Source organism: Camarhynchus parvulus, chromosome 8 (genome assembly GCF_901933205.1).
Source record: "Camarhynchus parvulus chromosome 8, STF_HiC, whole genome shotgun sequence".
NCBI lineage: Eukaryota > Metazoa > Chordata > Aves > Passeriformes > Thraupidae > Camarhynchus > Camarhynchus parvulus.
This window is the reverse complement of record NC_044578.1, coordinates 17,948,420-17,976,405: the sequence shown is the minus strand read 5'-3', so window position 1 is coordinate 17,976,405 and position 27,986 is coordinate 17,948,420. Positions and strand designations below refer to the sequence as shown.

Here is a 27,986-nt window from a genome sequence, read left to right as displayed (position 1 = left end):
CAAAGCAAGGAATTGATTTAGTACTTCCTGTGGCAGGCAGGCGTTCAGCCACCTCCAGGAAAGCCAGGCTCCATTGTACATAATGGGAAGACAAACACCATCACAGAATCATTAAAGTTGGAAAAGACCTCCAAGATGATCAACTCCAACCTTGGCTACATACTGCCATGCCCACTAAACCATATTACAGAGAGTAACCACTTTGGACCTCTCTCCTTCTTCTTCCCCCAGCTTTATGTGCTGAGCAAGACTCCATAGGGTCTGGGATATGCCTGTGGTCAGCTGGGGTCCCCTGCCCTGGCTGTGTCCCCTCCCAAATCCTTGTGCACTCCCAGTCTCCTTGCTTGGGGGTCTTGATGCTCAGTGCTGCTCAGCAATAGCTAAACCATCCCTGTGTTATCAACACTGTTTTCAGCACAAACCCAAAACACAGCCCCAGAGCAGCTGCTGTGAAGAAAATTACCTCTACCCCTCCCAAACCCAGTTATTTTTGGCAAGAATTTTATGTGAAACCATGAGAAATAGCTGAAACAGATTAGCTTCTGCAGAACTGGTTGGGAAATATTTTATTTACTTTTTTTAAATATTGAGGCAACAGCACAATGAAAGAAAATGTTTTGTTGTGGCCTGTCTGAACAATACTGCTGTTGGACAATAAAATATGCCATGCAGGAGATGAGAGGTGGCATCCTGGGCTGAGGAAGCAAGCTTGTTACATATAATTTGCTTTTATTCCACTGCATAAGACAGGACCATACTGTTTCAGGATGGTGTTTAAACATTTAATTGTAAATTTAATTTGAAAAAAACTTTCATATTTGACTTTAGCTATGCATGAAAAATAAGTGGTGTCCTCTAAGTTAGTACTCTCAAATATGTGGGGTTAATTCCTTAAATTCTTGATCATTTGGGCTCTAAAAGAGCAAGGACTTTGGATATGTTTTTCCTTATAGTCTTTGTTGAAGGTCAGGAACATAATCTGTTCCGTAGGAGTGCAGTTCTACCTACATTTTAAAGATTCTTCCTTTTTTCCCAGGTTATGAGCTCTGTAAATGTTAATTCTCAATATGAGTCTGGTCTTTACCTGCATAGTCTCATTTTATTTAATCTCGAAGAGTCAAGGGAATATTTACCTAAGCAGAGTAAGGAATCCCAGGGGAAGAGCAAGCAGGGTTGAGGTATGTGAAAGTAATAGGAGGGGAAGGGAGTATAGCATTTGGCATATTATTTTTTTCTTAGTTGTTAGTTATATTTTCACTATCAAGTAGAAATAGTATATTTAGAAATTCTGTGAAGAGCCTGTGTCTCTTTATTTAAACTTAATGCTCTTAAAGAATTAGATTGTAAATTCATGTTGAGAATACCAGGCTCTCTAAGAGGAAAATGCAAGATTACAACCACATATTAAAAAAGAAACAGTATTTAGATGAAGCTTTTGATATTCATGATATGTATTGTTCCCTGCTACAGAACCGTGTCCCATAAAGGGAAGCAGTCTTGCAACTGTCCCTTCAAATGCAGGGGGACCAGTAGTTTGTTGCTAAGTCTTTTCATTCATCAGCTGATTAAGTTTAACATTTGTTTTGCAAACAGAAAGAGAAATGTGGGAGGCAAAGGTTTTCCTTTTTTTTTTTTCCCCTCCCTGAATGTTTTTTTTCCTGTCTTTTAAAGCTGAGTCACAAGAGAAAGGAGCATTATAAATTGTCCTATCTAGTTAGTGGCATCACCTGTGTTCTCTGCTCCATTATTATTTCCAGCTGTGCCTCTGGTTTCTTGCATGTCTTTTGTAGCTCTTTATTCTTTTGAGTTCCTTGGTCTACTATTTTTTGTGTTGCACGCTTGGTCCGTTCAGAATGTTTTTTCTCACCCTCCGTGTATCACTACTATCTGATGTGTTATCCATTGCCAAAACACGTGGTGTCTGCATCTGCTCTGACAACAGCAGGTTGAATTCAAGCAAGATACCATACCCTTATGTGAGCATGAAGGCTGTGATAAATTTGCCACTTGAAATTTCTGCGTGAAACAGCATGAAAAGGAAGTTAGCAGAATGCCATCTCTGCACTGAACGTCTTTCACAGCACTAGTAAAATTGCAAACTAGAGTGTTAACCATGTTTAACAAGTAATTAACTTCTATATGATTACCTGTCTTTAACGATTAAATGTGCCATATTTTGAACTGGGAAAAGTTAAAAAAATCCAAAATTGTCTGCTTTCATTTAAGAATTTACACTTGCTTTAACTGTATTATTTCTGTAATAATTATTACCAAAATTCCACTCTTGCAGTTTCAGAAAACAGCACATGCATCAGTATTTCATGGTATCAATTCTGTATTAGCAATATATCTCCTGTTTGTGGAGAAAATGTGATACTTGTTCTTGAGTTTGCATGTGTGCTATTTTTAGTGCCTTAAATTAATATACTGCTAAAAAAATCCTGAGAAAATTAACATGGTTATGCTAATAAGGCATTGATTAAAGCCTCCCACAATTCTATGAAATGATTTTTCTATTGATTCTTATTTGATTACTAACACTTAGGCTAGTTTTCTCTTAGAATTCTCCTTTTTTGGATGTACTAATATCTATACTTTTCTAAGAGCTTGTCTGGACAATGTGGCTGTATCATGTAATGAAAAAAATGTTATAACAAATGTTCGTGTATTATGAATGGCATGCAGTCAAATGTTATGTAAATACCTGAGGGCTCAATATACTTTCTGCTGATATTAGGAATATGTATGTGTTTAATTTTTTTTTTTTAAGATGTTTTTCCTTTGTGAACAACTGGTCAGTTAGCAGTTTAAAGCTGCTCTTTCCCCCTTTTGGAAAAAGAACCTTTTGAGAATGAGTCACAGCAAATAGGAAGAAGGAACTTAGTAAGCAGACATTACAAAGATGATAATATGTTACAGATAGGATCAAACAGTCCTTTTATGTGTTTAGTTTTTAAGATTGTTCTTAAGGTAAGGCCCTGTGGCAAATGGCATCAGTTTTGTTAAGTTGCTCAGTATGAAGACGGTTTCAGGAGGCTTCCTGTATGGAATACAGCTATTGGCTCTTGAATAACATTAGAATAAATGCAATATATGTAAGTCATTTTACCCTATAGCAGATGGGAGCTTAAGTCATTGAGAGAAGATCAATGGAATCATTTAGCTTTTTGTGTTGTTTCAGTGTAGAAAGACAGTCTGTTCCAAGTCAAGAGAGGAGTCTGCTAAGGATATTTAGGTTTCATTGAAATAAAGCACAGTTCACATCCAAAGAAGATGTGCTATTTCAAATTCATAACAATTGACTATTAGTCTGTTTTTAATATTTTCTTTGGCATGTAATCCTGTTTAATTAGATTCTACTCTCTCTGTTGTTTCAAGATTCCATAAACTGGAGTCTTATATACCAGCTGCTAAAGCAGGAGTTACTGTCTAAATGATATTCACAATGAGTATTTGGAAGGTTTACAATTATACCCTTGCTAATAAATTGTGCTATTTTCCCCAACAGTTTTAAGTGCTAATCTTCAGAAGGCATTTTAAAATTAGCTAAAATTCTGTCAAGAGATTTACAAAAATTGTTAGCATGAAGATAATTATGTCACAGTCCTTGGACTCCATCTCTGATTGTGTGCATAAATCAGAAAATGTCAGCTGTGTTTTCCCTTAATAATTATCCTTGCAGCAATATATTACAGTTTGGATTACTATTATAGTGTTGCTTTAGGTTTATAAACCACAAGTTTGTTATTTCTGAAGTTTTCTGCTGATGAAATAATCCACATTTCTGTAAGAAGTAATATTTGTGTTAACACTTGATATCTATCAGTAAGAAGATCAATGTGAAAATCAGTGTTCTACACTTTTTTTACACAGTCCCCCAGAAATAGTCAGCTTTTTTTGTTACTATTTTGTTAAAGGAGGTCACTTCTGTAGTATGGCCAGCATTTTCAAAAGAGCTAGCTGATGTGGTCACCCTTGTAGCATGTGTGGAATTTGAAGTTTTAAGGACTTTTTGGACCAATCTTTGGAAATCTTCCTGCTGAATTTGTCCCAGATGTAGGTATTTACAGTAGATTTTGTAAGTCCTCAACAGTTTTGGTAATCTCTTGTTAGAACCTATCTCCTTAAACATAATGAGTTGAAATATCAGAGTGAGTTAGTAAATCCTCCAGAATTCGGACCAGGTTGTCTCATTTTAAGGACTCAGAAATTTAGGTACAAATACACTTAATAAATTAAATTTGTCTGCATAAACAGTAGGAAATTGACACAACATACTCTAGGAACCTTTCTCATGGGTTATAAAGAAGAAAATCGGAAAAATGAATTTGTTTTAGCATTAGTAGTAATAGCAAATTTGAACTGAATAGGTAAGAGCTGTTCTGTCTTTCAGTTGCTGTACATTCCATATGTTTAATACTCAGGAAATTTGACATTAAAAGTGTGAGATTTAGTCAAGCTTTCTAAGAAAATTTTCTAAAACCTCTGCAGAAGCAATGAATTCTGAGAATTCAACACTCGTAGTACTAACCTTAAAAACCTCTTTCCTTGAAGAGAGATGGTATTTCAAGTAGGGCTTTTAATTTGGCGGTGTATCAACAAGGATAAGAGATCTACTCAACTTCAGTGGTGCAGGCTGCCTTAGAATAGGTCTTACACTGTTGTCAGTACAAAAGATTTTTATTTCTCAACTATCTCAAAATGTGTGTAGAGAAATTATCTGTAATTTTGAAAGTCTTCTGTGAAGTATTTCAGTACAGATTTAAAGTAGCAGGATATGACTTATTGTGATTCCACTCTTGTTTTAGTGCTTGGAAGATTTATGGTTGATTTCAATGGGAGTGGGGTCATATTTAGCCCTACTGTATCACAGAATGGGCAAGTCTGAGTTATGGTTTTCCAAGACTGACCCTTACTTCTGTTGTGGCAGAGCAGAGGCAGCCGTGCTTTTGTCATTTAGGGACAACCTCAGTGGTGACACCAGGCAGCAGACTGCTGTTCTAGTCTGCTGGTTTCTGAGCTACTTCTGCCAGGTTCTTCATTTGACTCAAGGGGCCAAATGAAGAATTCCTTTTCCAATAAGTCAACAAAGAGGGCTTTTTCATCCAAGACGAAAACATAGGCAAGAAAGCTAAGCTGATCAATGTTGAGAGATGAGTTTTAAAGAGTGTGACTTCACTTTCGCCAGAATATCCTAGGTTTTTATTTAAAACCTTGAGGGTTTCTGTATTTCTATTCTTGCTTGAGCTAGATGGTTTCTTCAACCAGTCTCAGAGTACTTTGGACTTGTCACTTGAAATATCTGAAAATACAGAATTGTGAACACATAGTCTTTGCTCCCAAAGCTTGTAGTTTATTTTATTAACAGAAATAAATTGTAGCAGCGAAAAGTAATATTTTTGTGGTTATGAGAGGAAAAGCTTTTCAACTTGTTCATTAATCTTCCTTCTTCCTCATCTTCATACAGTCATTACTCATCTTTCTCATTTTGGTTATACATTTTACCAGTCTGCTGTGTGTCATGCCACAGATAGTTGTGAATATCCAGTCCACATCTCCATTTTTAACTAGCTGTCACGAAGCTTAAGATCTCATATGATAAATAAGCCATTTATTTGTAGATAAAATACTTCCTGCTCTTGCTTTTTCACTAAAAGAATTCCAAGTATTTATCCTAGAATCCTATAAGAAGCAGTATTTAGACTTATGTGGCTTTTTTCTATGTAATGGTATTTTGACTTATGATGACCGTGTCCCTAATTGCAGCTCTGTACTTACTCTTCCTCCCAAACTTCTCAAGGGTGATATTTAATTTAGTATCGTGCAGAACTACAGATCTGCCAATGGCAATAACATATAGACTGCTGTATAATTATTGAATCAGAGAGTTAAAACTTCTAGACTGTATCTATACCCACAAAAAATCACTTGGCAGTGAGCCACCAAAAGCAATTTTTTCATTGCTTGCATTTTGATTTTTTTACTTTAGCTGTTGCTCAAAATGAAACACCTTGGACTTGAATTGCTCATTAGACTTAAATGTATTGTGATGTATTATGGGCCAAAATACACTGTCCTATGCAATATGCTTATACATATGAATTATTTGGTAGCATGGATAATAGAATGAGCTCAGTTTTTTCTAGTGATTTAATACTTCAGAATGTAAAACTCACCCTGGTCATGGTCTACTGAAGTTTCCTCATTTTCCAGACATATTCTTCAGAGTATTCTCATGCTTACAATTTCATTTCAAGCCTTTCTCAGAAACTGATATCCTTTCAGAAGCTATACAATATTGCATGTGAGCTGACACTCAGACACGTGAAGTGCCCTCTATGCACCTGTAGCTGAGCTTGTATTTGGTATTTCAGACACCCTTTTCTCCTTCCTCTGAGATGATCTAGCATGCTTGCAGGAGTGGAAAAGCAGTGGGTATGATCAGCAGTTGCTTACTCTTCTCTTCAGTAAAAATGCAGTAACTGATGGCATGGTCCTATGAGATCATTCTCCTTCAGGAGTTTGCTTCTGGCTCCTTCTCAGTCTGCTTCTGAGCTTTTTTAGCTCATTTTCTTCTAATGACTCTACAGTTTGCTCTCCAGCTACTTTACCTTGCATGAGAGCTATTTGGCTGAAAGTAGCTGAGAAAAATACTCTCCAGAAACAATTCTCAGAAATGGTAGAAGTAAGTTCACAAGAATGAATTGTGTGCTCCTCAGATTTTTTGAATCTATAGTGAGGTGCTAGTGAACAATGGATCTTGGAGCAATATTCCAAATTATGTTTCCTCTGGCTTCTATTTTCCTGGAGGATGGGAGGTTTAATTTTGCTTGCACAGATACTTGCATCTTAGTATTGATGAATTGAGAATCCTTCATTAATTAGTGTTGTTGATTTGGATTTCTTTTATATATTTTAAATGACTAGCCTGCCTGTATGTGCTTGGAGCTGAAGGTCAGTGTATGCTGATCTGATTAATGGAATACTTCATTGTACAGTTTCCATATTTCTTTTGCAATCGCTTTGACTCTTCAAGTATGATTTTGCTATGCAAAGGACAACTGATTGTAATATGAACAAACAATTCAACAAATCACTTTAACTGTGGGACGAGACTTACTGTGACATGAGTAGTTTTTACAAAGGAGAAAAAAGATGTCAAAATATGTCAAATATGTGTAGCTCTGTTAATTTTTCTGCTCAGAAATGTATTGTTGAAGCATTAAAACTTTGTATTAAAAGATCGATAATCTTATCTAAAAATAATGGTAGTTTAAATGTTAATTGGGCAAGATAAAATACGTTGCTAGGTCATTTATAAGAATCTAATAATTTCCTTTTCAGTAGTGCTTTTTTAGCCTCAGATTGAATGTAATTAAAGAAATAAGGAATCAATGCAAATAAGAAAAAACAATAGATAACTCCTATTGTATTTATTATAACTTGTTTTAAGATGTGGTCTTAAAAATGAAGTCACTTATTAAATACTATGAAAGCAATATGACCAAATAATAGTGCCCATCATTTCTTTAAAATTGTGGCTACATATAGAGCCTGGCAATCCTGCCTTTGAGTTTGTTAGCAGAAGGAGCTGTTCTGCTTGCAACTTGTTTCTTTTAAACCCATATGGCAAAATTATGCCTCCCAGAGGTAACTTTTGGTATTGGAGAAAGTTGTTGTGTAGAACAGGGGTAACCTGAAAGCCTCCTGTATTGATGAAGCCTCAAGAGAATATAAAAATCCTGTGGAAGATGCAGATGATTAGAGAATTCTTGTTCGCTGGTATTTCAGACTCACTTTGCACAGACACAAATTACTGCACTTCTCAGCATCTTCTGAATCAATTTTACTGTCTTTGTGGCAGCAGAAGAAAAGCATCAGTGCTCTGAAGTAATGGAACCAGTCACACATTTAGTAATAATTTACAGAATATATCAAAGTTTTACTTCATTTATTGTGACAAAATTGTTGGTTTCGTATTACTTTTATAAATATTGGTTAGCTCTAATCTGGAAGAAACATTGTGGTTGAGGTGTCTGTAAACAATTAAGCTTTTCAATTTCTGTTATGTTTTAAAAATTAAATAGGAATTAAATATGACTGTTCTTTTCCAACAACCCTGCCTGTTTTATTGGGAGGTAATTTACAAATTTTATTATAATAATTATAAAAAATGCTCATTTAGGTTTCTATTCTCCTGTTTGTGTGCTATAGTAGCATTGTAGCCTCACACAGAGATAAATGAAAAAAAAAAAGAAGAAAAAGTAAAAATTCTATAAATTTTATTATGGAAAATTTATAAGATGATTTCCATGACAACCATATAATAAGATTCATATTTACTTTAATTCTGAGTTCTCAATGTCTTTTTAATGACTTCCATGTAATTAAAACAGAATGCATAATTTGAGGTAACGTAGTATAAATCAGTTTTGTTTGCGTGATGCTGAATACTGTTAATACATGTACAATGAACTGTTTAAGAAGCCTTACATGGATATGTCCATTTGTTGCAGAACTGTGAGAAACTGGAAAATAATTTTGATGACATCAAGCACACGACTCTTAGTGAGCGGGGAGCACTTCGAGAAGCAATGAGGTAAGTCTGGGTCACCATAGCAACAGTCACAGATGTGGTAAAGAAAGAGTCATTCTTCATTATTGGGGGAACAAATGAGTTCATTGCCACCATTCAGCTCTATTCTCTAAGGTATTAATTTGTCAGTGGAGAGGCTTCCCTTGAGGCTGTACTTTGGTTTTGAAGCTGCATAAATGTTAAGCCTGACTGCACAGTAAAAAATGTAAATGTTTAATTTGTTATTTAAAATGCTTAAGGGGTGCCTTGCTTTATATTTATACTAAACTGTGAGTGAATGAAAATATTGTTCATCTAAATTCTGTAAGTGTTAAAGCAATTGTACAATGGTGTCTGAACAAACCTGTATTTGCTTTAAATTGAATTTGATTTTTATGTATGTAGTTCCTGTATACTCTGATTTTATCACCAAAATTACGTGATTTTGGTTTTGATAATGGAATGTAAGAATCTGTCTGGTCCTTTATGTGTTGTAGAGATGTATATTTTGTTTAATATCACATTTTTCCACTTAATACTTATTAGAAGAGGTTAAAATTAGTCAGAAGATGAATTTTCTGCCATCCTTACTTGCACTGCAGAGTATCTGGGTACAGGACTCCAAAGTCCTGCCAGGTACAGTGCCTGGAAAAGGGAGTTATTACTATGCAGAAAGGTGGTGGAATTGAAGACAGGTTTTCTAAAGCAACTCACCGAATAATCAGGAAGATGTTATTTATAGTATTATCTGTGAATCAGAAAATTATATAAGCTTCACTTTTAAAGGTTCTGAAATTGGATAGTAAAATGTAATGATGCAAACATAGTGCTTCATCTCACTTGCTTGATCTCAGAGTAACTTCTTACACTTGAACCAGTGCAGTAAAAAGTAAAAACAACAGCAATCCCCCTAAGAATCTACTTGAAGAAAAAAATACACCTATTTGCTTTGATTGTGTCCATTATCCATTTAAATTTATGGATGTGTGTAAATGACTTGATTTGCACGAATTACGTTCACGATGCTTGTGTCATGTGCACTGACTGTTTGAAAAGGTATTCTTACCTACAAGTATTCTGAACATTTCAACTACCAGTGCTGCAAATAACTGTAAAAATAATGGTATTCACCTTTCTAAAAGTGATTTTTGCTTTATGCTTGTGTGGCTTCATATGTTTAGGGTTTTCTCCAATGTGGTTGGTCATCTGTGTACATAAATCTTGCATCTAGTGTCAGAAAATGGAAAGTGATTTAAAGTAAAGATTTGGGGAATTTTTGGCAAATGAAGCTACCTTTAATATTTCCAGCAAATTGGATTTCAAGTTGCTGCTGTCCTGTAACAGTGTTCAGGTTTGTGACGTTTTGCAATACATGACTCAGCAGGGATAATATTTTAAAAACTTAGGAGCTGACAGCTCTTCCATGATCAACATTGAATAGCAAGGGGAGCTTTGGCATTTCAAAGGTCATGTTTCTGTTACAAAGCCTGTTTAGAAGATTCTTGTGATTCTTTCCTGTGCAAAAGCACTTGACTATCTCATAAATTTGTATCCTGGCTATTTCTGCTAGTGTACAAGCCATTCTGAGAAATAGTTATTGATTGTGAAGAGTGACAGATATTGTGCAGTGCTGGAATTCTCTTAATTGCAGTCAGTATTGTATGGTTGGTTGTTTCCTTAGTTGTTTTTTTATTTTGAGATAAAGAAAATACCTGACTTACTAAATGTATAGTGTTGTGTGTTTTTATAAGATACTCGAGTGCCACATGAAAGATGCAAAATGTTAATTTAGAGAGGTATCTGCATATAGGTGTACATATTTTTCTAAATGTCTAAATTTTCTAAAAGACACTTGTTGTTTTAGGTTGTGCAGTTATTTTTGTTGTGTAGTCACCTCATTTACTGGGTGGCTGCATTTTTCTGTTTGGATCCCAAGATTATCTGTATGTGTGTAATTCAAGTGGTATATTTTTATAGATTCAAGTTCACTTTTCCTTTCCATGACAAGAGTGGACATTGGACCAGGTGTGGGAGGACATAGATTTGCTGGCCTCAGTATTATGAGGTACCTGCCTCCTTTGGGTAAGGGAAGCTTGTGGAGAGCGTTGCACGTTGCACAAAAGCACTAAAATCATGTGGGCATGAAAGCAACAGCAACAAAAAAATCCTAGTTGGATAGCTAAGTGGATATATGTGGATCTCAGATGAGCCTTAAGTTGAGTGGGCAGTCTGCCCAAATCCTCTCTGATTTCCCAGAGTGGTACTACTGGTCTGCCAGATGAGAAAGACAATGAACACTTTTTCCCAATGCTCCTGTTTGGAATGAGACCTTCCATTTTAACTTCATCTTTGAGAAAAATGGCCAATTTAATATGGGTTTCAGTACACTTCTAGTCTACGAGTATCACTGTGCTCTGCATAAACAAATACTAATATCCAAGAAGGATCTTGTTCTGTTTCCAGCTCTTCAGTATTCAAATTGAGGACTACATGAAAATTATCGTTCTTGGTTATGTATACAGATGTATGCAAAATAAACTTTCTGAAGGGTTTTGAAATTCTCACAAAGCCTATGAACTTTTTATAATTCTACTTTATACTTATTTTAGATTTTGAATGAGATAATGAGCGGATAGTAGTTTGCCATTATTCAGTATGTAAAGAGTGGTATTCTAAGAATTTGATTTACTTGTGATTGCACATAAAATCCATAAAGCATTCCATTCATTTAATGTTTTGCTTATTTTGTTAATGTACTCCAAATGTTTTATTTATTACTATATTTTAATGCAGCTGCAAAGCTGAAGTAAACAATAAAAATCCATTAGTTTTTTGAATTGGAGCTTATAAATGGACAGACTATTGCTTGCTTACCTTGAATGTATATATGATAAATTAATTGGGTATTTTATGTAGTAACTTGTCAGAAACATATAGCTATATACCTATAATGTCAGGTTGCATAAGTAAGAGCACTTTGTTATTTCGGTAAACAGAGCTCAATTTGTTTTTAACATATAATCAGTGGGAAAAGTCTGGATCCAAATCATCAGTAAAGATTCATCTAGAATTTTAAAGGAGCTTTTAGACTGGTTTTTCTGCTACAAGGAGATAAGTATTTGAGGAGCAGGAAGTGGTGTAGTTGGGTGCTGACACTGGGAGTCTTATCATATCAGGTGGTGAAACCAGCATGTGGACTGCTACAGTAGGCATTTCTTGGGAAAGTAGGGTAGAGTAGCCTTGAGGAGTCTTTAAATTAAGCGAACTATAATGATACCTCTGCCCCCTCAAATTATAAAGTAACTTTAGGGAGAAGTGTGGCAGGAATCCAAACTCAGTTATTAATATCAAATTAGATATTAATAAATTATTAAGGTAAGGTTTAGTGAGTTACTGGGTTTAAAAAGGACAAATTTAAAAAAGCAGCAGACATCAGTGGGCAGGAATTCTTCCTGCTGAATCTGTTCATTCTGTGTACAGGCATTCATTGTCATCAAGAGAGAGAATCAGAATTGATGAAATTGGGAGGTTGAAGATGATCTAAACATGTGGTCTCTGCATTTTTTTGATTGCATACCAGCAAAATATTTTTGAGCATGCATCCCCCATATTTGTGTGTTTGTACATGTATTGCCACTATACTAATATTTCATGTGTCTTATAGAACACAGCCCAGAATGGAAAAAAAAAAAAAGACAGGTAAAGATGACATAAAGACTACTTAATTTAAAAAATCATTTATTAATTGCACAGAAAATATTTTTTCCCACATTGATATGGTTTGTCTTGTGCATACTCTGCTTTGGAGATTATTGATCTGGACTGTCTTTCCAGCTCAGAGCAGGGTCAAGTAGAGCAGGTTGCTCAGGGCTGTGTCCAACAAAGTTTTTTTGCATCTTCCAGGATGGATGTTTCACAGACTGTCTAGGCAAACATCCTCATATTAAACAACAGCAAAACTGAAACAAGAAAAGCTGCCAACACCCTGCTCCCCACCCCGCTTTTTTTTTTTTTTTTTTTTTTAAACAGCATTCCACTTCAGCATGTGGCTGTTGTTTCTTGCCCTTTTGCTGGGGACTGGTAAGAACAATCTGACTCTGTTGTCTTTATTTCCTTCCATCAGGTATTTATACATTTGGTAAGATTCTCCTCCGAGCCTTCTCTGCTTAAGGCTACATGTCCCCAGGTCTGTCAGCCTCTCCTCATATGACAGACACTCCAGCCCCTCAGCCACCTCAGTGCCCCTTTGCTGGGCTCCCTGCTGTTCATCCCCCTTTCCCTTGGGCTGGGGGACCCAGCACAGGACACTGCACTCCACATCTGTCTCGCCAGTACTGGGCAGCAGAGGAGACTCTCCACTCTCAACCTACAGGTAATGCTGTACCTGACACAGCCCCAGGTGCTGCTGGCCTTTGCTGCAAGGACTGTCTCATGGTTCATCTTGTCCTTCAGGACCCCCAGACCCTTTCCGGCAAAGCTGATTTCCGGCTGGTTGTTTGAAGCCTGTACTGGTGCCTGGGGTTGTTCTTCCCCAGGAGCAGGATTTCATGGTGGGTTTGTTTGTTGGTTGGTTTTTGTTTGTATCTTTTATAATGTGGTTTCTGGAGGCTTGTTCCTCCAGCCTGTCAACAGCAGCCTGACCCTTTGGAGGCTCATTCAGTAGGTGGTAGATTGCTTTTGAATGCTGTATATATGTTACTACATGTTCTAGACCCGTGTCTAGTGTACATTTCATGATCCTGGTGTCAGACAAATGAAGCCATAGCATTTCAAAGCAAACTTTTTCCGAATCTAGTGTTGCAGTTGCTTACTTACCAAATGAGTTGGTGAGCCTCCATGGTGGGTTAAGGCAGTGAGCAATCAGCAAGGCTGGAGAGGTGTTAATACGTAAATGGGTCCTACTCGTAGGTGGATATGGAGATGGTCTGTCTTGTGAACACTGACTATGTGTGAAAGCTTTGCAAGTCAAAATTAAAGCTGAGTATTTTTGTGTAGTCTTCTTGTTATTAAAGGAAAATTGAAACATATTTATTCTTACTTTGAAATGGGAAAGTTTGCTTATCTGTTTAAATCAGTATAAAAGATACCAAAGTTCATTTAGAATTTTCTTTTGCATTCATATATTTGCATATGGTTTTAGATAATATGAACAAGGGAGTGAAGCTTCAACTGTGATTTCCAGTTTGCTAGAAACAGTTTCTGTTAATGATGATATTCACTGTTGTCTTGACAACTGTGCAAGCTGGGGTTAGTAATAATCAGGCTTCTTTTAATATGGTCTAGACTCTCAGATGTATTTGACAAATAGTTTCTATGACTGGGCAAAACCCAAGAAAATTGCAGTGTAAGAAGTTCCAAGGTTTCACAAGTATTCATTAGTTTTATAGTAAAAGCTGGAAATTTAAACTTGTAAACAAAACAGGTCTGCAGTGCAAACTACAAAACATGTAGTAACCTGTGAGGAGTGGCTGAGGGAGCTGGGGTATGGTCTGGAGAGGAGGAGGCTCAGGGCAGAATTTACCATTCTCTACAACTGCCCGCAAGGAGGGCTTAACAAGATGGGGGTTGGCCTCTTCTCGCAGGCAAACAGAGATAGGACAAGAGGGCATGGCCTCAAGCTGTGCCAGGGAAGGTTCAGGTTGGACATCAGGAAGAATTTTTTCATTGAAAGAGTTGTCAAGCATTGGAACAGGCTGCTCAGGGAGGCGGTGGAGTCACCATCCTGGAAGCGTTTAAGAAACAACTGGAAGTGGCACGTAGTGCTGTGGTTTAGTTGACAAGGTGGTGTTTGGTCAAAGGTTGGTCTCAGTGATCTCAGGGATGTTTTCCAAACTTAATGATGCTATGAAAGTAGCCACTAGCCTTGTGTTAGTGTGTTTATTTGGGACTGAGGGAGTAAGTTCGAGTTTCTCTTCTACCTTCTTCTATACTTACATTTATCTCCAGTGCAATCATTGAATGCTGCTTAGAGCATGCTTTTTGGGGAAAAGCAAGTGACTGATTCTTATGTATTTAACAAAAATGTTGTGCTGTTTCCAAACTGCAACAACACTTCGCATCTTGGGTGACCAGCTCATGTTCCTCCGATATATCTATCTCAGCACTGAGAAACAAACACCCTCTGCCACAGAAGACATATTAATTAGGTAAGCCACTGATTGGATTATTGATTTAGACCCTTATTTAGACTGCATTTGGCTTAGAGATATTCCCTAAAAAAATTAGCTGCAGAGGTGTTCTCAGAGTGAAAACAAAAAATCCCATAAAACTGTGGAGCTGAAGGAATGTCTAACTTGCTCCCCTTGGAATTTATTTTCTATATATGTATCTTCACAATTTTATAAATTTACCATATTATTAATAGCATGTGGAGATGAGATGCTGCAAAATGCTAGTGTTTCTAGTTGTGTTTGGTGTTGCACAGAAATGCGTGCAGAATGTTAAAGCACTTGAGAACTTTTAATAGTACTTCCATTATAAAAACCCATGTGGCTATAATTTTGAGTGCCATTTTGAAATCAGAACTTCACTATCATTCTTAGTTTACATTACAGATCAAACAGATTGCCAACATCGCTTGCACTGACGAAGCATTAGCCATATGCCTTCGCAGTGCAAGGCTGCCCTGGATAAGGATAGCTATGACTAACCAAGCTGCTTATGTGCTAGAAGCTGTTTAGTGGCATTAACAAGGCACTGTTAAGCTGTGCCCATGCAATTTTACCATGCTCTTTGTTGGCTAACTAACTTCTGAGTCACCCACTAGCCACCCTTTGAGAGCCTGGGATGAATTGCTCAGATCTGGCCACAATGGCATAATTTTGGTGTATAGACAGATGCTGCAGAGCTGTAACACCAAGCATATATAGGAACCCATGACATTAATGTAATTATTTTTGTGATAGTTTTTATAACTTGCATTGTCTTTGTCATTTCTATGGAGAATTAAAGAACTTCTGATTTCATTTTGCAATTAAAAAGCAAGTTCTGATACGTGTTAAGACCATTTTTTCAGGTGCCACTCACTGAAAATTTTGTGGAACTAGTGATAATGCTTAGCTTCTGCACAAAAGAATGTAACTGCATTGCCTTATATATATTTTTCAAGTATAAATCAAGAAAATTATAAAGTACCTTGTTTTGGGCTTGATTGTGATAGACTGTTCTGTTGAATATCAGCTTCATAATACTTTTCCCAGAAATTTTAAAACTGAAATGAATTTCCAAGTTTGTCAGCTGATTGCTGCACATCCCTTGTTCAAAGTATTGTATTTAATTTCTTATTTTTAATTTATGAGTTATATATTTTTTGGTCCAGTGATAGGCTGGTTTATTTAGATGTTACAGGGGAGGAGATTAAGATAAGTTAGATTGTTTTTGTTTGAATGTTCCGTTAGTCACGTAGCCAGGATAAACTGACAAATACAACTTGCACTGATTTTGTTTCTGAATGGCAAATATGAAAGGATATTGATTTTTTTTGCTATTCCAATTGGCAATGTAGATTTGCAGTTACTTTACATCAGAGGTTTGAATTATGCCTTGTAATGTATATAACCTGTACATGGATATAGAACAAAAGCATTGTGAGCAAAATAGCAAAATAAATAATATTTCCAGTTTGGAAACTGCATTATAATTGCTACTTTTGTTGATGTACTGAAATGTGCTTTAGGAAGCATCTTGCATCAAAATTTTTGATAAAGTCTTGTATGTTTCTCATATGCTCTTTTATATGTTATTACCATGACTGAAATATGCTTTGGGTCTGTTCTGAGTATGGTAAATACAATGTTTCTGTATTTGTGTGTAGTATTCCCAAGAAATATTTCAGAGGGGAGAGGAAAAAAAACACTTACTTTGTGTCACTTCCACTGGGGAGAGCCTAGTTTTGGTTTTGAACATTTAGTTTTATGATTTAAAAAAAAGAATTGGATAACAGTCAAAATTCAGTTTTTAACAAACTGCAGGAGATGTTTTCTGATGTTGGTGGTGAAAGAGATTTTGAAAACCACTGTGACAGATGGTTTACCACAAAGACTCCAAAGGTGGTGTGCCGGGGGTGCAGCATCGTACCTTTCAGTGACTAACAGCCACTCGTGCAAACAGAGTAGAAAATTACACTGCAGAATTTGGAGTTCACTCCATGGGTTCCCTCTTTTTGTTTTGTAAAATGCAAAGTTTGAAAATATTTCTGAAATGTCTTCTTTGCTACGATTAGCATCCAGGAAGATATGTTCTGAATTGCCAGAGAGATGATGTATAAAATACGGACTACCAGCCTATACACTTCAAAAAAGGTTTTGGTTCATGAAATATAAATGTAAAAAAAAAGTACAGATATGAGTGAAGAAAATCTTCTGGTGGTTTTGCTGTGAGCCGTGGCTTTTTGTAGATTATGGGTGCTTCATTTTGTGTTGCAGGGCTTTGGATGGTTTAGGTAGAAGGTTGCATTTTACCATTTTAAACCATAATGAAAGTTGGGGATGTATACAGAAGCTGGGGTGTGTTGCAGCTTTGACAAAGAAGTCAGGTGTTTTAGTGGAAGATGTTGAAGCTCACGCTGTTTTATTTAGAAATCATTAGTTTAATCTGTAGCCAGTCTACTGAGAGTACCACATTCCACATGTATTTAACAAAGGCCATTTCCTACAGTTTTGTCTACAGTCAGAAACCAGTCTGTCTTCACAAATGCTGTTTTACATATATCTGCACTTATTTATTTTCAGACATTTACTGTAGTTTTCAAAAGCCTGAAAAAGTGTCATCTTTTTTCCTCCATTGTGTTGTCCTTGGACTTTCTGTTGCAATGAATGTCTTTGAGTACATTCTCTTTGGAGTTCAGGATACAAAGCAAAGCTAAGGGTTTGAGGGAAAAATACAGTCTTCATTGAGAATGGCATTATTAGGTAGTGCATCCTTCCATTGTATGTTGATTGTTGCCAGGTAATCATTATCTTTTCCGATTATGGTGATGTGCTGATTTGGGTGGGATACAGTTCGCTTTCTTCACAGTAGCTGCTGTGGGGCTGTGTTTTGGGTTTGTGAAAGCAGTGTTGATAGCACAGGGATGTTTCAGCTATTGCTGAGCAGCCCTTGTGCAGAGTCAAGGCCTTTCCTGTTCCTCATCCTACCCCCCAGCAAGGAGGCTGGGAGGGGATACAGCCAGGACAGCTGACCCCAGCTGACCCAAAGGATATCCCAGATAGATATGGAGGTGTATGGGAAGAAGGGTGAGGTAGACATTCAGAATTACGGTCTTTTGTCTCTTCCCAAGACACTAGACTGCCAGTGTAACACAGTGAATGCATTCCTGGTTTTGCTTTGCTTGCATATGCAGCTTTTGCTTTACCTACTCAACTGATTTTGTCTCAGCCCGTGAGGTTTCACTTTTACTGTTCCAATTTGCTTCCTTATTCCATCAGGAGTGTGAATGAGTGGCTTGGTGAGGCTTAGTTGCTGGCTGGGGTTAAACCATGACATGTGTTTAGAACCCCTTGGTTATAATGACTGTTATTAACTACTGCTACTTACCTTTTTTGCTGCCTCTCAAGAGTTCTAGCTTTATATTATACCGGCTGTTGCGGTTTTTGGATGTAAGAGCAAACATCCATTTTCCTAGAAATGTTTTGTATGTTGGGGTGAGGGTGTTTCAGAGATTAAACTGTGGGTCCAGCTGTGCCCTAAGATATTTCCTTCCATCAAAATTAATCTGTCCTTCCTCTGTAGACTTCTGAATTTAAATCCTGTTTATTTACTTGAGGCTGTTTGGGAGACCAGGAAAAGATTATCTAAATTTAATGTTCTAATGAAATCAACCTGTTTATTGAAAGTAAGACTGTAAAGTGTATTGGACTTTTTTCAGTGAGACGGTTGTTAAGATAGACTGGAATCAGTACCATACATTTGACTAACTGGATATGAAATTTAACAGAAACCATTTCCCATCCTTATTTGTTCAGAACAAAGATACTTTACATAGGAATCTGTTTCATTGGAGCTTGCTGTTGAAAAGTTGATGGGCAGCCATTTAAGCCCTAGACCACTTCATGTTTTTCAGGACACCACCCAGAGGCTTTCACTGCTAGTGCCTAAGGCAAGGCTACTAAATCTCGAGGCATCTCTAGGTGCCTAAACTCCATCTGAGGAAGGTTAGGATCTCAGGCAACAATTTGTACAGAGAAGCTGCTTACAGAGTGAGACAAACATAAGAGTTGTGGCAGAGAATAAAGGAACAAACTATTCTGGAGTGATGCCTCCTGCCATCTTGAATGCCCAGGACTGCTTATCTAGGGTGTGCTTTGTAAGGTGCACAGAGTATTGGCAGTGACAAGGTTCTTTGTGGAGCCGGCATTTGCAGAAGGCTTCAATTTGTATGTATTTTGTGTATTTAGGTTGTTCAGTATTTAGTTCTGGTTTAGTCCAATACCAAAAATTAAGGTGATATGTGGTTTGTTGGTTGTTTTGTTGGGTTTCTTTTGTCCCCAGGAAAAAAAAATAAAAGGTCTCTTCTATAAAATAAATCCTGAACTGTTCTAAATATCACCATAGAATTGCACCAATTCAAATGAATTTTAATAGTTGGTCTGTATATGGAACGGCATGTAATGGAAAGAATTATAATGTGATTTCTATCAGAATACTTAAAAAGACTTGATTTATAATCTGATACCATTATAACACAATAATCTTTTAAAACAAGTAAGTTATTTTAAAATAGTGGGACTACTTTTTAAAGTCCTATTTTTAATAGTATTAAATATTTCTACTATTGCCACATTAAAAATTAGGGATTACTATTACTATATATAGTACTTTTTAAATTTAATAAAGTTATTACAGCTGCTATATTTATAAAAACTATTACTTTTATTACTACTATCAAATGGTAGTGTTTAATGGTACGGATCAATGCCACAAATACTTTTCTTACTGCTATTTTGCCTATTGAAGATTTTTCCACATTTGTGGTCATTAATTAGTATTAACCAAGCATTTCCTTTGTAATTGTTAATATGACAAATGAAGAAAAATATTTTTAAATTGGTATCTGACAGTATTACCAAATAGACAAGAAAACACTCTTTGAGGAGTGTTTTAAAATAGAAAAAAAATATATTTATAAAATAATTTTTCTCTTCATCCTACCTGATATATCTTCCTGATTGAGCAAAAAGTGGTTTCCCTAGTGCCTCTTCTTGCTTATCTGTGTTTTTCCAATGAAGAGAAGATGCACTTGAGCACGTGCAGAACAGTTTCTGTTCCCAGGGAACTACAGTGGCGTGCTTGGCTCATGGCTGACTGTTACATGTTGGGCTGTGCCTCACAGTATCCACCCCTCAGTCTTCCCACTGTGAATTTGCTTGCATGGCAACTGCTGGTGCTGTTAACCCTCTTCTGTCCTGAAGGGTATTCCCTTGTGGCTTCTCAGATTAAATATTTAATTGGGCTGGGAATTGTTCTTGTAATTAAAGAACCATACAGAGATGTTTAAAAATACTTTACCAGGAGTAGTTATATGTTTAAGATGTATATAACTGGTACCGGCTGTGCGAGGGCTGCAGGGCAGGGCAGTGCATGCTGGGCGGGGATGCGCTGCTGCCCCAGGCAGGTGAGCCCTTCCGTGCTGTCCCTGCCATGGCTGGCACAGGGAAGCTTCAGGAACACGCATGTCCGTGGCACCTGCTCAAGCCTACAGGACTAGGTTAGAAGTGGACTGAAGTAAGCACTTTACAAGGAAGGGTTATGTCAGGCTTAATGCCAGCAACAGTGTTTTGTTGTAGAAACCCTCTGCTTTTGGACCTGCTCATAGACACAGACATTTTCAGGTGTCTTCTACAATTAGAGATGTAGCCATTCTAGGCACAAATCCTTCTGTGGGCAGACTCATAGGGAAAGGCTGGTTATCACCTCAGAGGAGAGAGACCCACTCTTCACCCAACTGCAGATGAAATCCCTGATGTTCCTTTTGTACTACAGGAAGGCATTTAGCCAGCAGGGACTATACAGAATGATTTTTTTCCCCCTTTTTCTTAGTTGAAATAGATCTGTTTCAGTAAGTGTAAAACTAACTCTCTGCTTCTATGATCAATTTTATTCCTTTATTCTATTTGGGTACATTGGATGAATGAAGACTTTACCTCTAATTTTGAAAGGTCTGAGTAATCTTTTTGCTATTGGGAGTGTTAACTAATCTTTCTCCTGCCAGTATAACGTGTCATAACACATAAAATTTATTTTGTTTTAAAACTGAAAACAGAGCCTTGAAATGCAACTTCTCTTAATATTTTCTATCATACTCATTTAATTCTTGATGTAAAACAAGAATTCATTGCTTTTGTGCTGGGAGCATGAAGCCACAAGTTGATAATGGTAACTCGATGTTTGTAATATAAAGTGCTGTTCCTGTAGTGTGGTCCAATTACACAATAGTAAAGCAGGGATGTAACACAGCAATGCTGCTTTCCTATTTGTTTCAGTAAGTTTAGCACAGTGGGAAACATGGCATTCTTCCAAGGTAATGCGTCAAGCTTACAGTTGGATGGAAGTGCCATGGAAATTATTCCAAGTCTTCGCGTGCCAGCTAATAACTCTCGCTGAATGTATGCGACAATTGTCTTGTGAAATGTATTTGATGTCATTTCATTGCAAGGATTTTACATTTTAATTTTGAAATATTATGGTATTCTAGAGATATTTGAAAAAGTTTCTCTGTAGGTGCTACATTTATGGCATTGTAGTTTTAGTAATCAAATGCAATTTCTGTCTGGTTAGAGAGCGTGTACACCCTTTTAAAAAATCCTGCTGTATCTTCTGAAATCAGAAAGAAGTACTCCATTAATTAGATCAAATTATGTACATTGTTCCTCCAAAAATGTCCTATTTTTTGAGGAAGAATATATCTAAAACAAAAATCTTAACTGAAAATATATGCATGCTAGCAACAGAATGTCTCCTTTCATTTTGAAGTGTGGAAAGTAATAATGTATCAGCCATTTGGCAGCTGGGAGAAACCAGAACTGTCGAGGCATCTTTTTTGGTAGTCATTTTGCTGTAGAGACCTGGGGGTTGGATAGGAATCAGAATTTTTGCAGTCGGTCTTATTCTTCACTAGTTTTCACATTGTTTTAAAGCCATTCCCCCAGTCAGTAAATGTCACTGTTGCACTGTGGCATCAACCCACTGCGACTGTCTTAAAGATACATTGATATTCTTTACAGCTTTCAACAGTCCTCAGCAAAATATATACATCTAAAATACCGTGGCAGTGGCTTTATAAATAGCTCCATGGTATATCTTTTAATCTTTCAAATGTGGTAAGGAGCAGCCACTGCTTTTGGAACATAAGCAAATAGTTCACAATTAAGGAGTTCATCTTTAGCCTCACTAGCAGTCTTGGAACAGAGGGTGTCAGTGCATACTAAAAACAGTATTGGGTTTTCTTTTTGTGAACCACAGAGAGCTCAGAGTACATCAGTTAGTTCCAAACAGGCTATTGAATGATATCATAGGTAAAAATACCAGCTGTACTGCACCTGGTTTGATTTTATGGTTATAAAATAAAATTCCTCCATCTCAGGCTTTTTTTTTTATTAATCTCCACTGCTCATTTTCAGTCAGTATTCTTAGAAGGGTGTCTGACACCTCTTGCTCACAGACATTTTCTCTGTGGCAGTAAGTTTGGGCATACAGTAAAGATAATAATTACTACTAGTGTTTAAAGCTTTCCAAAGGTCTTTTGTTAAATGCATACATATACCTTTCTTGAAGCATTTCTGAATGCCTTTGGCAGCCCTGATCCAGCAGGTGGAAGGTTCATTGTCATTGGCAGTGTTTGTTGTTCCAGAGGGTGTGTTTGTTCCAGCTCGTGGGAGTCTTTTCAATGCTGACATGTGAAGAGTATATAAAAGAAAATAAAGAGCAGAGGAGATGCACAGGGGTTAATCAGCCGACCATCAGCCTTGGCCCATGCTCCTGTAGGCAGAAGTAGTATCTGATTTGGGGAAAAAAAAAAAAAAGACTACTGAGCTAGCTGAGCATCAAGACCTGTACAGGTCCAGCAAAGCAAACTGCAGACAATTGTTAATGGGACTGAAATTGGGAATTAATCACTACTGATATCCCATAGTAATTCCTACTAGCATCAAGAGAATCAACAAATTCTCCATGCAGTTAATATGGTGAGCTTGCTGACTGCAAATGTGTGCTGTGTATGTTGTCAGCATTTAAGGGTCCTTGTGCGTGAGAATTGCCTCACGCAGTGGGGAGTGAAAGAAGAGCGTGTTGAGTGGACGAGGGTACATGCTGATTTGGCAAAGGATATAGGATGAATTCCTGGGTCAATAGTGATAATGATCAGAGTGCCTTTCTGATGAATAATTAAGTATGGGGTGGTCAAAATTTTCCTCTCAGTAGTGGCATAATTTGGCATAGTAAGTGCCAATATTTAGTGAAGAATACACATTTGGGATTGTCCAAGCTGGTTTTAGGCTCCTGCAGCTGCTTTCATAGCTTTGAAAGCTCTCTTTTGGATTGTAAAAAAACCAAAACCAAACCAACCACCCTCCCCACATTTGAACATTGCCTGTCAGGGGTTTTGGGGACAGCAATCACAAAAGGAGGATCAGTCAAAGATAAAGATCAAAACCCCAGAGTGACAAAACATGCTTGTCCCTGGATATCCTGGATCAGAGTATCTGCTCAACACCTTGCTTTGCTTTGATGACTGGTGCTGACACTGAGATGGTGCTGCTTTTTCAGTAACAAAACTCCAGCTGAAGCACTGAGTCAGTATATGTAACATGCTGTGATTTTTTCCACCTATTTCCTTGCAGACAAACAAACATACAGTGAGAGAACAAGTCATTACAGTATGCATTTCAAATGCTACAAGCAGGCCTGACATTGGAAATAAAAAATGAAATCCAAATTCTATGAAATTAAATAGCATCTTTCTTTAATCCAAAGCCTCCTACCTACTGCTGTACAAAGCAGAATGACTGGAAAATTTAAACTTGGTGTTTTGTTTATTGTTATGAATCACTCATTAATTCCATTGTTAAATTTCATAATTTAATATTTTCCAGACCTTCAATTTTTGTGGCACTGAGTTTTCACCAGTAAATTTGTAATTATGTCTGTGCATTGTGTGGCAGTGTTGTCTTTTACATTTAGTGTGGAATTCCCTTTTGGGCAGTAGTAGTGCAAAATAATTTTGAGTGTTCAGAGGCAAAAGAACTGTATCACTTAGATGAAGTGAGGAATATTTCTGAAAGCATAACCTACACTGCTGTTGCAGTCTTAAATATGTCTTAGTGCTTTATTTGCTTTAATATTTAAAATTACAGTTTGATGGTTAATGTTGGAAATTACTACAAGAAGGGAAAGGAAACTTTCAGCTTTTTTTTACTGCATCTTGGCTGCAGTTGGAACAATGGGTCAGTGGCACTAAGTATAGTCTGTTAGTTTGCTCATTTTATTTTACCTTTCCTCCAGTGGATGGATAACAGTCAGTTAATACCTTTAATAATCTTTTATTCATTTTTTAACATATTAAAAAAAAGTAAGAAAAAAAAAGCAGTGGGGAGGATTTTTTCTCATCGTCATCTCTGATTGCCAAGTTATTTGTATGTAGAGGGAAGATTCTTTTGGTATAATCAATCTGCTGCTACCCATTTTGCTGCCAAGCATTCGTTCTCTATGGTAGCGTAATGTTACCTAGGGAACAGCTTAAAGCTGACACATACAGTGGTGCCACAAATTAATTTCACAGTTATCAGGATATAGGGTGATAACAACAACATGAGCTACTGTGAAATTACCATTGTTCCTATTGAGTTACAGTGTAATTATTACTTTTGTGGCACCTATGCAAATAACTCATGTCAGCACTGTAGGATGGGATGTGCATTCCTTTCTCTGATTCAGTACTTTGTGCTTCTGAGACATCTTTATGTGCCATAAACTAGAGCTCTGCTTTGAATTAAAAGCTAAATATGGTTATATCTTCACAAAAAAGAAAGATGAAAAAGAGAAAAGCAATACTTAAGAGACTAAAAACTAAAATCTGTTGCAGTCTGTCTATTATCACCTGGAATCAGATCTGCAAATATGTGATAATTTAATAGAATAATAAACACACTGTTATTCTTTCATTGCTTCCAGAATGAGAGTTGGAACCTTCTTTCAAAAAGGGAGCTTTGAATTAGTTACTTCTATTATGGGATATTTTCATGTTTCTTTGCTGCCATTTTGGTTTGGTAAAAAGGACAGGTGAAGAGATTTATTGACAAGTAGGAAAAAAATTGTGGAGCAAGGTTAAGATGCTGTTTTTAGTACATAAGATGGAATGTATCCTTGGCCCTGGACATTGGACCCTGGTTAAAGCAAAACAGCTGCTGAGAGTTAATGATGGCAGAAGAGCAGGTCAGATTGTACGGTGAAGCTGGCACAGGTGCTCCTTGTAGTGCTTGCTTAGAACCATAAAGAAACAAGCATGCTTTGGGGGCTGCAGGGCAGCTTACATGTTTTCAGAGAGGTAAGATCCTTGAGGTGTTTTTTTTTTTTTTTTTAATTTTTCTACCCACAGACTGAGATTTTAAAAAATTCCTACAGAGAGTTTAGATGTGGAACTTGCAGTTATGTATGGATGGATCACCATAAGAAGCTTTCAAGATTTTTATTCTAGATAAGTGGCTAATGACCAGATTTTCAAAAATTGCTGAGAATTCAAGAGCTTGTAATGTTTAAATATTAAAGAAAGAATGTTTTTGAGGTGTGCCATTTAGAAAAACATCACAGCTACTATTGCATGTAAAGAATGAACAAATGAAACTTGATTAAATAAGTCCATAATCATCCAAGAGAAAATCTATATGTGTAAGATAACTCACTATTATAAAAATTGAGAGCAAGATAAATTTCCCTGAAGGACAAAATTCTGACAATGGGCAAGTTTTTTTTTTCGTTTTTAGAGTTTAGTGAAACTTCATTGACAAATAATTGTAATGTAATGATGCCCTCTGATGTTTTCCCCCAATTTAAACTCTTCGTTTGTATTTTGTAGTATATAAAAAATGAAATTGAAGAAAACATTCTTTCATTTTAGTTATGACTTTTCAGATATTCTTTTGCAAAAGAATGTTTTTTAATTAATTTTGAAGTATTGTTTTAAATTGCAAGTAGCTTCCAAAAGGAATCTGTTTCCTCAGTTCTTGTTTCACTGCGTGAACAGAAATACTGAACAGCTTGATGAGCCTGTTTCTGTGAAGGAATAAATATGAACAACATTCTGAAGGAGCTGTTTGTGTCCGTGAGCATTTCTAAAATGTCTGTCTGTACTGTATCACCAAGATTTGAACTGCAATAGTTGGGGTATTTTTCAGTAGTTTGATAGTTGTAAGTCTGTCTGTAGAAAAGCAATGTTCTGTTTCTTTCTTGTTTTGGATTTTTTTTTGTTTTGTTTTGTTGGATCAACACAATCTGCTCAGGTTTTGCACTGATGGAATGTAGCAGTATCATAAAACTGCTGCAACTGATGATCTGGGGGAAGTAATCACAAGATAAATAAACCTTATGTTATGGCTCATTTATTATCCACGTGATGAATAATGGTGGAAAAGTGTGTGGTAATTAATGGACTGGCTTCATGGAAAGACTCCTGTTTATCATATGGTTGTTGCTCTTTCTAGTGCTTTGCTGACAAGTATATTTATTGCAGTATGAGGAGGTCACTAATTAATATGGATATTAGTAAGGTTTTGTGATAATACTCCGAGAAATCTGATTGTTTAAAATTTTTCTCTCTGTCCTTCATTCAGTTTTTTTAGTTCTATGCATTGAAGAGCTAAGTCAATATTTGATGCCACGTTATTGCCCAGGTGCAGTAATCTTTAACCCATATATGTAGGGGGATAGAATATAAGAAAATAAAGATAGTGAGACAGTGTAGCAAGTAATCTTACCCCTAAGGAGTTGCAGCTGGGCCAATTATCAAAGATTAGGAGCAGGCCTGACTTTAACTGGCCACAGCTGTAACCAATGAGAAGAGTGCTATAAAAGAGTGGGGCGGCTGGGTGAGAAGGGAACTGGAGTCAGTGCCTGCTTTGTGAAGAAGAAAGAGGCAGTGCTTGGAGGAGCAGCTCACGAGAAAACACCAAGAAGGTATGAAACTTTTGTGATAAGGAGACAACAGTATGGAACCCTCGCAATAAGATGGCAACACATATAAATTACATTTGGAAGAAACAGCTTGGGTTTAGCAGGACTTTCTGGAAGATCTGGTGCAATCCTTGTGTGCTTGTTGGGAGTCAGCCTTGTGGAAGCAAGTCATAAAGCTTTAGAGCCATCAAAGGTGCTCGTTGTTCCTGTTTTGGAAGGCTTTGGGGATCATAGTGGGTAGTTGTGGTACTGTGGGGAGCTTCTGCTGGAGCCACAAGTGACCCAGAAGTAGAAGCTCATTAGAAAAATGAAATGATGTGTTTTGTATACCTGATGACCCAGACACTGTTTAGGATAAGTGTTATTTATTGAGAGCTCTTTTAATATAAGTAAATAAAATAAAGTTGTTGAGGTTTGTTTTTTTTTTAAGAGTCTAATTTTGAACCATACAATGGACTCATGTTAAAATGTAACTATGACCTACCACCACAACTGCTTGCATAAAAATTTCTGGCAAGCCATAGAGCAAAAATCAGGAATAATTTTCTTGCAAAATAGGTAGTGTCAATTATTTTATTGCTTTTGGTGTCATTTACTTATGGTTTCTTAGCTTTACTAGACAAATAATGCTAACTCTGTGCTATATGTTGAGATACATGTTGTTTTAAAAGAGCAAGGAAGTTTAGATCTCTTCCATGTTTTCAAGTAAGAGGATGATCTCAGGTGATTACTTTGATGGATTTCTTCCCCCTCATCCATGATGACCATTTTCAGATATCCTAATAAAGAGATAGGAGTGGGTGCTTTTTTGTGTGTGTTAGGCAGCTAACCTTGTCCCTTTCTGTTCCTTTTAATTTTATTTTTTTTGTCTCCAGGTTACTTTTTAGTAGTTCCCCTATGTGTCCTACTAGCACTTCACTAGGGAAGAGGAACTGAGCCAAGTCCTGTACTGTAATCTTTCTTCCTTTGCTTATAGAATAGCTGTAGAAAAGGTGGTAGCTTTCCAGACTGATCTTACATTTTCTTCTTCAATCTCTGTGTGATTGATGAGTGGTCAAAGTTCTCAGCAGGAGCAGCCTGAGATCTGAGATCCAGCCCTGACTGCCAGGGAAGCAGATTAGGATGTGGTGGTTTATAAAGGGTCAAACCCCACATAATAACTGAGTCACTCTGCTGCTACATGGTCAGTTTAAGCCTCTGAAGTCAGGTCTGTAAGCAGAGTCCTGGGAAGGTCCTTTGACAGGTTCTCATG

The 27,986-nt window shown here is 36.9% G+C and overlaps 1 protein-coding gene across 1 annotated transcript in view; it reads left to right on the top strand.

Annotated features, from left to right (window-relative positions):
* The window catches only part of DPYD (dihydropyrimidine dehydrogenase), a 332,821-nt gene that overhangs the window by 37,207 nt on the left and 267,628 nt on the right, over positions 1 to 27,986 (top strand). Inside the window, exon 3 of the mRNA XM_030953352.1 lies at positions 8,517 to 8,599. Within this exon, the coding sequence (XP_030809212.1) occupies positions 8,517 to 8,599 (83 nt within the window). The remainder of the gene's footprint in view (positions 1 to 8,516; positions 8,600 to 27,986) is intronic.